The sequence below is a fragment of the Uloborus diversus genome, chromosome 8 (assembly GCF_026930045.1).
Source record: "Uloborus diversus isolate 005 chromosome 8, Udiv.v.3.1, whole genome shotgun sequence".
Classification (NCBI taxonomy): Eukaryota; Metazoa; Arthropoda; class Arachnida; order Araneae; family Uloboridae; genus Uloborus; species Uloborus diversus.
In genome coordinates this window covers 118,992,417-119,005,014 of record NC_072738.1, presented here as the reverse complement: position 1 = coordinate 119,005,014, position 12,598 = coordinate 118,992,417, and the positions used below count along the sequence as shown (strand labels likewise).

The 12,598-nt window shown below is 32.5% G+C and overlaps 1 protein-coding gene across 1 annotated transcript in view; it reads left to right on the top strand.

Annotated features, from left to right (window-relative positions):
* The window catches only part of LOC129228554 (DNA ligase 3-like), a 285,727-nt gene that overhangs the window by 48,051 nt on the left and 225,078 nt on the right, over positions 1-12,598 (top strand). The window contains exons 15-20 of the mRNA XM_054863237.1: positions 21-98; positions 2,085-2,265; positions 3,246-3,388; positions 5,474-5,548; positions 10,042-10,188; positions 10,268-10,396. Coding sequence (XP_054719212.1) covers positions 21-98; positions 2,085-2,265; positions 3,246-3,388; positions 5,474-5,548; positions 10,042-10,188; positions 10,268-10,396 — 753 coding nt within the window. The remainder of the gene's footprint in view (positions 1-20; positions 99-2,084; positions 2,266-3,245; positions 3,389-5,473; positions 5,549-10,041; positions 10,189-10,267; positions 10,397-12,598) is intronic.

The window sequence follows — 12,598 nt, the reverse complement described above, 5'->3', positions numbered from 1 at the left end:
TTCATTATGAATTTCTTTAGGAAAAAGAAGAATTGGCAGAAATAATTCAATCTGTAATTGATCAAGGTCTGGAAGGTCTTGTAATTAAATGCAAACAGGTAATCAGAAAAAGTAATAACTAAGTATTTTTTTGTATTTAGTTTTCTACTTAAATGAACACTGAATGCCTGTTAGATCTTGAACTCACACAGACAAAATTGAATTCTTGCTACAATGGGCTTCTCATTCAATTTGACTTTGAGCTTTTAGTGATTGAAAGAGTCAAAAATGAGTTAACCATTTTATCTCTATTAATTTCACATTATTTCTTACTGAAATAGTTTTTCAAAGTAACTATTTTCAATTATAAATAGCAGATTCAATTACATAGCTTGGTACTCAGTCAAGAGTATTATAAAATTGTAGAATTTTCCAACATTCTAGTCTTGCTCTAGATTTTTTTGCCAGGGAACCAAACTTTTCAACTGCATTGCATTGCCTTCCTCTTCCTCTGTCAAAATTCATTCTCTTTGCAGATTGAGCTAAAATCCTTCTAACTCTGATTATTTAGATGGTGTCATGTCTTATTGACATTTACAAACTCTTGAAATGAAAGTGTTATTCCTAATTATTTGCTAAAGTGTTTTAGCTGTTAGGTTTTCGATTTGTTTGTATCTGCATGCACAGCAGATTCAAATTCCTTCAATAGTCTTGAATATTTGAAGCAGGCTGCTATATGTTTACATGAAAGTTCATTCCTACAATCAATGTTTTGAACTTAAGACTTTTATTTATATTTACATAAAATAAAAAGAGGACTCCATCTTTACTATCTTATCTCCTTTGCAGGAATCATTTTTTGCTGCCTGAGTTCTGTAAGACAAAATGGGGCAGTGAGAAACAAAGGGAATTAAGTGGACATTTTCAAGTTTTGAATAAAACATGTTTAAAGCTGCAGTCCTAAGTAGGCTTTCATTGAAATTTTTTTCTAAATCATGCTGCACAGCGATACCTACCAGGGTTACAAGTGCTATCTCTTGCTCTGAAACAGAGGAGAGGTTCATCTACCATTTGTAATGGTTATCTCCAAATTTTTAATTTTGACACTTGCAGCCCTTTGCTTCTCACTGCCGCAATTGTGAAACAAATCGTCTTCATCTGCATCACAAATGCCTTTTTTACCATATTGTTAATTTCTTTCTTTTTCCTTTAATGAAAGAGATATTTCTTTCTGGAACTACCACTACCAACTACTAAGCCAACCACCTGAGCAATTAAAATTTTCTGTTTACGTATTGCCGCTTATGTCTGTGACTTTATTTTTCACTAGTGGTACCCGTAATAGAAAAATTAAAAGGTCTTTTGGTTCGCCTGTATACTTACAAATAATGTATGGTGAATTTTCTCACCAGTTGGCTTGTACCCATGTTACAGTTCCACGTTATGATAATTTCATATCTTACCAATTGGCTTGTGCCCATGTTACGGTTCCCCGCTATGATAATTTCGTAATTTACTCGTCCATCTTATGATCATTTTGTTCTTAAAATAGGAATAGAAAAAGAACCACATCGAATTTTTGAAAAATCGCTTCGAAGTGCACACCCCATGCTACAAACTAACTTTGTGCCAAATTTCATTAAAATCGGCCGAATGGTCTAGGCACTATTCGCATCACAGAGATCCTGACAGACAGAGATCCGGAAAGAGAGAGATCCTGACAGACAGAGATCTAGACAGAGAGACTTTCAGCTTTATTATTAGTAAAGATTCCTGCTCAACTCACAGACAGGTTTCTAGTATGAATACTGTAGTAACAACTGAACAAAGATTCTTCTTGTTCTGTATGTGGTATAGGACCCAAAATTCAAAATACTTGAGATTATGACAGTTCTGGATTTTAGAATTTTCCAAAGTTTAGATCTCGGCTCAAAAGTAGTGAAAATTACTATGTTGTGTGATATTACTCCGTTTTCAAACTTTCATAATGTTTAAACTAAGTTTCTTTTTTCTCTTGATCAATCTCAATGTTTTTGAAATCTGTTTGTATTTATAATCTAGCACAAAAAATTTAGTAACTTATCTTTTTTTCATGTAACCCCTAGAGCATATATGAGCCTGGTAAGCGACACTGGCTGAAAGTAAAAAAAGATTACCTTGCTAGAGGGAAGAAGGGGAAAGGTTCGGCCAAAGAGGAGAACAGCTTGTCCAAAGATAATAAGAGGAAAATGGTAGATACGGCCGATCTAGTGGTTTTAGGTGCATATTATGGTACTGGAAAGAAAGGTAAACATGTGTTAGTGACACTTAATTTGGATTTTTTTTTCTCTTGCTGAAATCTTCTGATATTATTTATGTAGTTTTATCCATATAATGCATTTTGATAAATTATGTTTTACTCTAAAAATTGTGATTGTTCAAAATCCTACATATCTAAAGAATATTTTTAAAAAAATTTGACTTTTTGGTCAATTCCTCAAACAATCAAGTTTAACCGGTAGGCCAGCACTGATATATACCTGAATCACTAATCAATGCTGCACAAAGTATATAAAAGGTTGAGTGCATAAGACTTATAGTGAGTAACTATTGATCTACAGCAAAAACACTTGTCTATAGCAGGGTGAAAATTGCTGTGGTAAAGTGTGATAAATTTTGAAAAATTCAGTTAGAAACTGGTTTTTGAACTATTGAAATCTGATGAAAGACTAATTATGTTATTATTTTATTATTATTGTGTCATTCCACAGAAATAATTAGCTATATCATCTTGGCTCTGGCACTGAAGTGAATAATTGTTGTGAGAACAGATAAAAAGAGAAATTGAACTGAGACATTCCAACACTTGTATATCTCTGCTCATCCATGCTCTAAGCCAAAGAGCAAGTGTAATAAATTATGATACAAGAAGACAAGCAAATTTTAAAACATCACTTTCCCCACTTGGTTAACTAAGAATCAAAGTTGGCTGGTAAGATTACCTTATTGTGGGAAAAAGAAAAAAACACATGCTCCCCAAAAAAAAATACTATGACCTTCCTAAACACTCCTCTTAAGAATTGCAGTAGTGCAATGTATGCATGCCCCCTTATCCATGGACACCCCTGGCGTTGTTTAAAACTGAGGGGGGGGGTTCCATTTTTTTTTATTCCAATGCAGTTTTTTCTTTGTATGTTTATTATCATTAATATTACTCATGTTTTTATTTTCTTTTTTTAGAGTTAATGGTTTTTATGATGCGACAATGCTTATTTTGTATTTTTTAGGAGGCATGATGTCAATTTTTCTCATGGGAAGCTATAATCCAAAAACTGACAAGTTTTATACTGTTACTAAAGTTCATGGAGGGTTTTCAGACGCTGAGCTTGATCAACTGCAGAAATCATTAAAAATGATTAAAATTAGCAAAGTAAGTCTATGTCTCACTTGTATTAGTAGAAATGAGTCACAGCTCATATTACTTACACAAGATTTTAATACAGTTGCACCCATTTGTAACAAAGTCAAAGGGATGCAATGGCCATTTCGTTACCTTTGTAATTTTGTTGTATAAACTTTGTCAATGATACCCAGTGAAACTTGAAAAATTACAGCTTTTTACTAACAAAAGGCTTTGTTTTTTCTGAGGCGTGCTAAGCATTATTATTTTACTATGCTTTTATGAACTTGGTTTGGTGTATGTCTATCCTGGTCAAATCTTGGAACTCAATTTTCACCCACTTCCTATCATCAGATTCTTTTTAAATTTTCCATATGACCTCAAACCCAATTACAATGCAATATTCCATAGTCAAATTAATTCATTAACTATTAATTATTAGTTTATATCAAATTAATTCATTAACTATTAATTATCAGTTAATCTGTTTTTGCATAAATTCTCTGATATGAATACAATAAAATGCTCTCGCAAATTAAAATTAAATGCCCATAAAACCCCTAATTTTTTCCTGCATCTGATTGAAAAATTTCTAAAATTACAAGGTAGTTAGAATGAACTATAATTTTTATTAAACTGATTTCATGCTAAAATGTAGGAGAGCATTCAACTGAAAATTTATTTATCGTTGATCATGATCGTTGTTGAGCAATGTTTTTGTTAAAATGTTCCTAAAATTTTTAAAGCAATGTACATAATTATAGCAATTTGTATATGCAAGGGATATTACAGATTCGCAAACTTTCAGTGTAAGTGAAATGTAAGGTTGAGTTACAACTTTTTAGCAGGTATGTATTTTTATCTCTGCTTGACTCATCTCTGGTATACTTTTGTAATGGGCTATATATTTCCAGAACATTCACTAAGAAATACATGTATGATATTTGTTTATATTTTATATTACCATAGTAAAAATATTCTGCTTGCATTGAATTTATGTTGTACATAGAAACATAAACAAAACTGTTTTTAACATTACAGTGCTATTTATTATGATATATATTGTTTAAGCTAATTTTATTGACTGAATTCATTTACCAAATTTCATCATCATCAATTTAATCGTCTCTTTCATTATCTGATTGAAGTATTTTAATTCAATTGAAACATTTCAGAAGCACTAAATTGCAGAAAATGATTAATAAAATAAAAATGTTCTGAAAGTTACCTAAAACTAATAGCTGGCGGTTTTGTCTCTGTTAACTATTTGTTTTAGGGCTAAGTTCCCGTTTATTTGCCTGCCCTTTTGCGATCGGTGTGTTGGCCTAATGCAATGCTTAAAAGTGTATACTTGGGACTTAAACATATTTTATTTAGTTTGTAGTTTGAGTTCTTTGCTCTTTTAGCCATAAGATGAAGTCTCCACTGCTGAAGAGTACTGGTCTCATCATTTTATATTATTTTTTAACTGATAATTGGATTGCTTTCATTAATTTTGAAAATTGCACTTTTGTTTTTTCTCTTGCACTATATCTATATGCATAAGAGTGACAGTGTTTCTTTCTTTGTTTGTACCTGGTGGCCAGAAGACCCCATACAGTTGTTACAGTATTTGCATGTTTTTGAAGAAGTCAGTATCATATAAGCCAGCAAGATAGATTAATGAAATGAACATTGAATCTAAATTAAAGAACATTAGAATGAATTAGAGTCAGATTTGTTGAGTACATGAATGTATAAGCTTAGTTGAAGTATGAAGAAACATGTGTTTACAAAAACGTTGCGCTACTAATATGAATATAAAAGCAGTTTAAAATTCAAAGTAAAGACAGCAAACTACAGTATTTATGCAGTTTGCTTTGTAGTTAAACTACTTTTCAATTCATGTAATTATAGAAATGTTTTTTGTAAACACATGTTTCTTTATATCTCAACTGAGCTTATACATTCATATACTCGTTTTAGTAACAAATCTGATTCCAATTCATTCTGATATTCTATAATGTAGCTTTCATGTTATCTACACAATTTTGATAACATTATCTATCCCTAATTTCTCCTCTGTTTATTAGTATGTGGGTATGTTCACGATCATTAATTTTCATTTGTTTGCAGGACCCTTCAAAAGTTCCTTCCTGGTTAATAGTCAACAAATCTTTAGTTCCTGATTTTGTGTCTGAAAAGCCAAAGGTACTTTACTCCTGATTAATTTCTTCATGTACATTTTGCCAGTTGTCATGTGTAATATTAACAATGTTTTTCTTAAGCCTGAAGCCTTACCTGAAGCCTATAAGGAGTGTATGTTACTTTGTAACACTATTGCATGATGGATCAAATAGTTTCGTGTATGTTAGAATGTGACTGTAGATTTTTACTGCACGGCATTTTTCAACATCAGATTTTCTTCAACATCAGAGTTGCCTCTTTGAGGCATCCAATTTCTTAACATAGCATCCATGCTTTTGAATGCTCCATTGCTGTCATCAACAACCAATGCCTTGCTAAGAGTGTGCAACAGCTTCTTGACATTTAGTCAAATATTAAGAAGTTTGCATCTAATCTCATTTTTTAAAAAAATCTGCCTGTGTTGCCATATTTCCAGACTTTGCATAAAGATTTTCAACGAACAATGTCACAATGAAAAAGATCATGGACATAAGAAATGACTTTCAAAGAATATTTTTTTTCCAGAAAACTTCTTGGGGGCCATTCATTAATTATGATTTTTTAAAGTATGATTTTGGCAATTTTTGACCCCCCGCTCCCCCATATAAGGGTATGTAATATTTTTCAAACCCCTTCCCCCCATTCTTACATAAGATTCTATTTTTTTCAAAATAATAAATTAACGAATCTTATATCACTGGAATCATAATTAAATTCACTATTATTAAATTAAATCTTTTTGTGTAAAGAAATATTTACTAAAAAGTTGGATTATTGACTGAAAGTTTATTCGACATTTTTTTGTGTATGATGCAATACTAAAAAATAAAACATGCCATACATAGTGCTATTCTTTTATTACATTTTACACCATTCTTTCTTTTTAAAACAAATAAAAAACCGCTCATCCTAATACATTTTTTACCTTCCAGACGAAAATTAAATATGATCCCTGCCAAACCACTTGACCGTGCGATTTCTAATATAAAATATCAACTTTTGAAATACTATGTAAAAATGAGCTTGCCCCCCCCCCCCAAGTAAGGTATGTAGAGATTTTTCCAACTCCCCTCTCCCCCTCGGGACCCTTACGTAATTAATGAATGGCCCCTTGAATTTTTGATATTATATGACTAAACTAAAGCAAAATCGTATTAGTGTGCTAAAAAATATTTTGCTTCTCATTGTAACTGTATGCAGCTGCTTAGTATGTTTTATTATCCTTGAAGAGGAATGTACCTGTTTTAGTTTACTGTTTACTAACGTTACTAACATTTCCAGTTGCTCTTTTGATTTCTAATAGTCCCTCCTGTTTATGGAGAAGCCGAGGAGACCAAATAAAAATTTCATTACAGCCGTAGTTTCATTTCAAAAAGCTAAATAATGCGCAGTAAAATGTGAGGAGAAACTGAAGTTTTTCATTGTCGCCATGAATTTGCTATAAACAGTATTATTTTTAACTGTTATGACTGCACTTCCAAACTCAATGTAGTGCATCCCCGTTCAACCTGCAAGCAAGGACGTGCATAGAGATTTTGGGGCCCATCCCAGATTACTTTTACGGGCCCCCTCTATATTGTTCACCCCTATACTCCTTCGTATATTTAGCCCTTCGTTTAAAAAATCTCGGGCCCCCTTTAGGCTCCAGCCCCGGCCAACAGGTGTTCCTTCTCCCTCCACCCCATGTGCACGCCCCTGCCTGCAAGACCTCTATTTTCACAATCTAGATGCATACTTCCAATTGCAGAACTGGTCAAAAAACAATGCAGAGTTAAGATGTGAAAAGTTTGAATCGAAAAAATTATTCTCCTGATCCCCTGCATTGCATTTATAGGGAATCAAAAACCATGAAAACGCAATTGAGACACAAAAAGTTTGATATAAGTACTACTGATATTCACGGAGGTATGAAGTGCAATGTTTTACGACTTACACTATTTTATACTTACAGTCAATAACACCTTTTGGGGGGTGGGGGTAGCAGCTAATATAGGTTTTAAAATATATATATGCATAAGCAGTGGCGGATCCAGCCGATTGTTTTGGGAGGGGCCATCCGAAAATTTTGAACCAACTCCCCAGGGCCAAATTTAGCTCCATGATGCCCCTAAGCAAATTTGAAATCTCCCCCCCCCCCCCCCCATAAAAGAAGCAAAATATCCTTGACTCAAAAAACGTAAAAAACTGTTCCCCAGATTCAAACTGTCACACTTATGAAGAAATGATGGCGTTTCACATTCTGAAGCGCCCCGACGAAATGATCACAGTGATTTCCCCAAAAAATTTTTATTCGGTAAATTTTGCTGATGATTCTGCAAATACCATGATTGAAAAACATTTAACTTTCATAAGATGTGCGAAAGTAATCATTATTAAGTTACAAGAAAAATTGCCTCTGTGGAAAATGAAAGAATGCTAACATTTTACTTTCAAGAATAGCAATTTAATTCAAAAAATGTGTTTTATAATAGAAAATTTGCCACCCCTGAAAAGTTTGCCGCCCTAGGCAGATGCCTACTCTGCCTATTGGGAAATTGGGTCCTGGTAACTCCCCAGATATTTTATTAAAATGAAGTTTTAAAAACTCAATTTGCAGGGTATCGAGACATTAGATGAGGGGGTGGATTTAGGAATCTCCCTCGAAAATGTTTCAAAATTTAAATTTCCGAGTAATTTTTGAAAATTAGGATACTTAAAACGCATTTCGTCTATTTTTGATGATGCACGTTTTTGGACGCTGGCCGCAAAATACTTTTTGAAAATAAAGCTTAGAAACCAAAATATTCTGTCATTATACATTGAGAAGTTAGAAGAGGAGGGGTGCTCTTCTAGCTCTTCGGCTGTAAAATCTAAAAATGCACCTTTAGGTAATGTTTGCTTACATTAAAGGAAGTGAGAAGGTGCTTAGAATCCTTCCTTCCTGGAAATATTTTTCCTTTGAGGCTCTAAAAAAATTCGATTTTTAACTGTATTTATACATATCTTAGAAAGGGATGGAAGATTCGTGAGCTCCTCTAAAAAACCTCCTTTTAAAGTTTTCATCACGATATAAAATAGGGAGGGAGGGGTCCTATCAAAACTCGTTTGTAACTGAAGTTCCAAAAAAATTCATTGAACTTGCTTTTAAACAAGTTAAGTGATAAGGGCTGGATAAGCTAGTTTCCGTTGACATTTTTTCCAAATAAAAGACTTAAAATGCAATTTTTTGCTATGCATCAAGGCATTTGTGAAAGGGCATGGGAAAGGGGGGTTCTCCTTCTAGTTTCGAAATTAAAGCCATAAAACGAAAATTTAGGCTTTCTTTGTTCTTGTGAACAATAGGTGTACTCTGAGAACTGCAGCATTTAGAGATCATCCAAGTTTCTGTAGTTGGAATCAAGAAATAATGTAAAAGATGGAGAAAAATGTTGGTAATAAAAGTTTTCTTTTGAGGATAGGGATATAATTTATCTCCCAATTAAGGCCTATACTCCTTTTTCAGTAAAATACATGTGTTAAATTTTGTTATCTTCTCATAATATTTTTTTCCCTTAAAAACATTCCTACAATCACAAGGCTTTGGGAGGGGCCATGGCCCCCATGGCCCCCCTCTAGATCCGCCCCTGTGCATAAGAGGTTTTTTTTTCATTTGTATGAGCGTTTGCAATGTGTTTTTACATATCATAGCATACCATTTGTATTCAATTTTCAATAATAGTGAGAAAAATAATTTTTATTTTCTTTTTTCGCTTCGACAACCTGTCATTCTTCTGAAAGGGTTATAAGTTTAAATCTCATCTTCTGTATGGTCACTTAAAACTTTGATTTGGAATATCTCCTTGAGTTTTAGTCGCAAATGTTTCAAATTTTTTGTGTTGAAACCATTTTTTAATTGAGATTATTTTTAAATATAAATTATTGAACCAAGGGTCCATATAAAAGTTAGATTTCATATTTATTTACTAATTTTCTTTTTTGCTTCAAACTTACAATATCTTAACTCTGCATCTTATTTTGATCATTTTTGCAGTATGCGTCTCATACTAATGGTTGCAAGATTAGAGGTTTTGCAGATTAAACGAGGTGTATAAACACTGTATAACATCTAATACAGTCAACTCTTAATAACCCAACATGAAGCCACATAACTTGCACATTCCTTTGCCTTAAAGTTTTCATTGGATCCCAAAAAGGTTGGGGGAACTTCCCGTAACTCAAACTACTGATGATTCAAAGGTTTTAGCCAAAAGAGAGAGTTTGCATTGTCAAGAGTTGACTATAACATCTGCAGATTTGATGAAGATGATTTGACTAAGTTGAAGCTAAGTGTACTTCCAACTAACCTTGTCCTTTGGAAAAGATTACACTACATCACATCTTTTTACTTACTTTTTTTTTCAGTAGTATACATCCCACAGCTAAAATCTTAATTATTAAAAAATATACAGAATTCCTTTAGAGCAACTTGTATTTATTTTTTATTTTATTTTTATTTATTAATTTATTTATTAATGCTATGCAGTTTTTACTAATTATAGGAATCTCCTGTATGGGAAATCACTGGTGCTGAGTTTTCGAAAGCAGAAATTCATACAGCTGGAGGGATTTCAATTCGGTTTCCTCGCGTTACTCGTGTGAGGGATGACAAAACATGGAAAGAAGCTACTAATGTCCAGGAACTGAAAGTAAGTTCATTTCATCTGATCAGTTTCATTTTAATACACTCATGTAAACATAAAATTAACTTTAAAATTATATCTTCAGAACTTGTATGTGGCTTCAAAGCAAACATCTGAAATTGTGGGCTTATCACCTGTCAAGAAAGTAAAGAAAGAGAACAATAGTAGTCCCTCACCTCCAAGTGGTGAAAGAAAGAGAAGTTCAAACTCCGAGGTACATTTTTAGATTTAATTTAAAGTAACTTAAGCCTAATGTTTTTATAACGCTTATAATTTAGAAATAATTCATATCTTTGAACTCAATGCTAAGAGAGAACTGGGACAGTTGATCCCCTTTTGTGTTGGTGCTTATAACATTTATTTGAATCAATGGAACTATAAATCGCATATTACACATTAAGAAGTCTTTTTCGTAGCAAAATGCTATTTTTTTATAATGAAATATTATGAAGAAAAAAAATAGCAAAAAGGATCATCTTTCCATTATGCAAGACTTGATCCTGGGAGAAAAAGTGTTTTAGATACAAGTCAAACATTTTTATTATGACCTGCTTATTATTTATTCATTTAAAAAACAAAATTGTTTGGGTATAATTATAAAAAGAAACAATAAAAGAAATAGTGATTAAAATTAGTATTTAACAAAAAAAAAAAAAACTGTGATAAAAAGTAATTCACGTTGCAAGTTTTTTCATTTGTTCTGACCAAGTATTCAATGAAAGTTTAAAAATAAGTATTAAAAAAACATTTAAAGTTTAATGTTTATGCTATAATGGAAGAGTAAAATTAGATTTTAATCAAGGCTGTGGAGTTGAAAAGAAAATAACAGACTCAAACTCTTATGCCCTAAAATCAGTCCAACTCTGCAAGCACTGGCAGAGTGGCATACTTTGAGGGAAAATAACTCACTCTGACTCTTGGAATTTTAAGCCTGCAACCTCTGACTGTGATATATTTGCCCCAAAATCTGTCCAACCCCACAATTCCAACTCTGCAACTCTGGTTTTTATATCATAAATAGTAAAAATATTTCAAACTTGCTACATTTAACTAGTTAAACTTAGTAGTTCACAAGAACAGAAAGAAAAAAAAAACATTAGTTTTCGTGTTTCAACAAGAATTTTGGTAAAGTAATGCATCCAATAAGCTTAATAGTAAGATTTCAAAGTTGGCGTTGTTTTTTTTTTTTTTTGTAATGGGATTACTTAACATTTATCCCAAGTTGGCTTTTTTCAAACTATTGTTAGGGGATTCAGGATTTAGTTTATTTGTAGGCTAGAGTTTGAAATGCAGTGGCATTTCTGTTTAACAACAAGTAAAATAAATAGTGTATTCTTGTTAGTTCATTCATATAGTCCAAGAGCCCAGGGCTGTCAGACCTTACTTATTTTCTTTTTATCCTTACTTATTTAATTTTGTGGGCTAGAATAGAGTTAGTATGCATTTTGAACATGCACATGCCTGCTAGCTTGGGCCAAGACCCAAATTACAGGTTCCAGGGGTAGAATGTGTATGCCAAAATAATTAGAACCTTACTTATTTTCTGTGCGCTGATTTTTATCTATGTTTTACAGAACATGGTCGATAATTCATAAAGAATACTACCAGACACTTCCCATAGGCCAAAGTTGCTTAGAGCTCGCAAGGCTTAAGCTTAACTTAGAAGCTTGCAAAAAAAGCGTATATTTGCCAGGGTTGGCAAAAACCCGGGTTTTTTTAAAAAAGCCCATGGACCCAGGGTTTTTTGGGTTTTTTTAAATAAAACCCAAAAAAACCCAACTAAAACTGGGTTTTTTAAAAGAAATGTGGGTTTTTTTTTTGTCTTTTCTTAGGGAAAATGTGGGGTACTTGTAGCATATTGTAGCGTAAGTATATGGACAAAGCAAAAAAATTGTCAAAGCTGGAAAATTCAGCGTTTTCTGAAGAAAAGTAAAAAAGACGACGAAACCCAAGAATGGTGAAGTTTCAGATTTTTTAGTTTCCTTGATTACCAACAGTTAAGTCAAAGTTACTTCTCGAGTGATAAAATCTGTTTGTTTGTATTTACTACTTTTTTTTTTTTTTTTTTGCATTTTACTTTATTGTATTTCATTTTGTTATGCAAAACTACTGTAGAACCTCAAGTAGTTTAAATCCCTTTTTACTGAATTCCAGCTTAATCAAGACATTTCTTTGAATTTTATGTTGCCTGTTTTTCTATTTCTGTGTACAGTGTAACAAATATTAAACTTTTTTGTAAGGTAATGAAAATACATCTTATTCTGTTCAACCATTCGTAAAACCTGTAAATTTCTAAAAAATATACCTTGTTTAATCGAGATTTCTGACCTGTTGGTTTCCAGAAAATATTTCACACGAAAGTCTTTCGACTAGAGTAGTTTCCTCTGTACAATCTACAAATGTTGAGAAAATCAGA